The 1,856-nt window shown below is 62.1% G+C and overlaps 1 protein-coding gene across 1 annotated transcript in view; it reads left to right on the top strand.

The window, feature by feature from the left end:
• Positions 1 to 751: 751 nt before the first annotated feature.
• ARHGAP44 (Rho GTPase activating protein 44) overlaps positions 752 to 1,856 on the top strand; it is a gene marked incomplete at its 3' end in the record, with an annotated part of 22,357 nt that continues 21,252 nt past the window's right edge. Inside the window, exon 1 of the mRNA XM_010184672.1 lies at positions 752 to 885. Within this exon, the coding sequence (XP_010182974.1) occupies positions 752 to 885 (134 nt within the window). The remainder of the gene's footprint in view (positions 886 to 1,856) is intronic.

The raw sequence follows: 1,856 nt of genomic DNA, 5'->3' as shown, positions 1-1,856 counted from the left end.
TGCCCTACCACCTCACAGCTCCTGAGTGCTGCTTGCTCCCCTGCCTTTTTTTTTCCCTTGCGAGCCCCAGCGCCTGCTCCCTGCCTGCCCCACTGCCCCAGTGCCCATACCTCACCTCCTCCCTGCCCATCCTCTGCCTCCTCCCCTGCCTGCAGTCCCTGCTTGTTAACCCCTGCTTGTCCCCCTGCATACATCCTGCCCCCCTTGCCCCTGCCCTCACCCTGCCTGCCTCCTGCCCATTCCCAGTGCCCAGGACTGGGCCGCAGGGACACCTACTGTCTGGGCACCCCCGCTCTGATGCTGTGGGGTGCCCCACAGGTGTGCTCCCCACAGCATCCATGGGTGGCCATGGCTGGCAGTGGGGCAGGCAGGGTGCAGGGGAGCACATCGGGGTGCAAGTGGAGGGGCCGTGCCCGCAACGATGCCCGTGTGTGCTGATGCACAGCCAGGCCCAGGCTTTGGTGCTGTCTGTTGTGTAATTCCCGGAGACTTTGCAGCTGGGGGGAGATTTATTTATTTTTTAATTCCCAGCATGGTGCTGAGGTACCAGCATGGCTGGGGTGTCAGGCTTAGCATCCCCTCCCGGAGCTGAGGGTTTGGAACATTCCCTGCTCCACTGCGTCCCACCTCGTGATGGGGGACACCACGTCAGCTTTGGGTCCTTGACCAGGCTGGAGGGAGTTGGTAACAGCAGTTCCTGCCTCTGCTGCAGTGCAGGACCATGGTAGTAGGAACATGGTGCAGGAGCGCGATGTGGGACCACGATTTGGGAGCATGGTGCAGAAATCCAGTGCGGGAATACAGTGTGGGAGCACAGTGCAGGAACGCGGTGCGGGAGTGGGCGCAGTGGAGGAACATGGTGTGGGAATGGGGTGCAGAAGCACGGTACGGGAGCATGGTGGCAGGAATGGGGTGAGGGAATCTGGTGTGCGAATTTGGTACAGGAGTGCCGTGTGGGAACAAAATGCAGGAACATGCTGCAAGAACGGAGCACGGGAGCATGGTGCAGGAACACGGAGCGGGAATATGGTGTGGGAGCACGGTACAGGAATGCGAGAACGGAGCACGGGAACATGGTGCAGGAGCATGGTGTGGAAATGTAGTGTGGGAGCACGGTACAGGAATGTGGTGCAGGAACATGGTGCGGGAGCATGGTGTGGGAATGTAGTGTGGGAGCACGGTACAGGAATGTGGTGCAGGAACATGGTGTGGGAGCATGGTGCAAGAGTGTGGTACAGGAGCATGGTGTGGGAATGCAGGGCAGGAGTGTGGTGTGGGAGCGTGGTACAGGAATGCAGTGCAAGAAGGCAGTGTGGGAACATGGTACAGGGAACATGGTACAGGAAACGCGGTGTGGGAATGCAGCGCGGGAGCGCTGGGAGACCAACACTTGCATTGCTTGGGGGAGTGGCAGAAGGAGGCTGTTTTGAGGACAGAGCATGTGATTTTCTCCTTATGTCTTTGCCGGGCCGGGTTTGCTCTCCGGATGCACCGAGGAGGATTGACTCCTCTCCCACCCGCGGCTAGGGGAGTGCAGGGGAGGGCCGGCCCCAAGTCCCGACACCACCGCCTGGGAGACGCCAGCTGGGCACTGCATGCGCTCCTGCCTTCAAAATGGTGCCACCGCCAAGGCGAGCATCCTCCTTCCCGCATCCCCTGGGAGCGCAGGGCCGTGCCGGGCTCCCTGCAGTGCCCGACTCGCAGCCGGGAGTGGGGCCGGTGGCTGCGGGGCTCGGAGCTGCTAAACCCCTAATCCTCTTAGGGGCCCACTGCGCCGCCAGCTCCCGACGGGCAGCTGGGAGGCTCCGTTGGTACCCGGCACGGCTGCTGCCTGCAGCACTGGCCTTGGTGGCAGG

Source organism: Mesitornis unicolor, unplaced genomic scaffold (genome assembly GCF_000695765.1).
Source record: "Mesitornis unicolor isolate BGI_N332 unplaced genomic scaffold, ASM69576v1 scaffold15935, whole genome shotgun sequence".
NCBI lineage: Eukaryota > Metazoa > Chordata > Aves > Mesitornithiformes > Mesitornithidae > Mesitornis > Mesitornis unicolor.
Note: the sequence above shows the minus strand (reverse complement) of the source record. Positions and strands in the feature narration are given on the sequence as shown.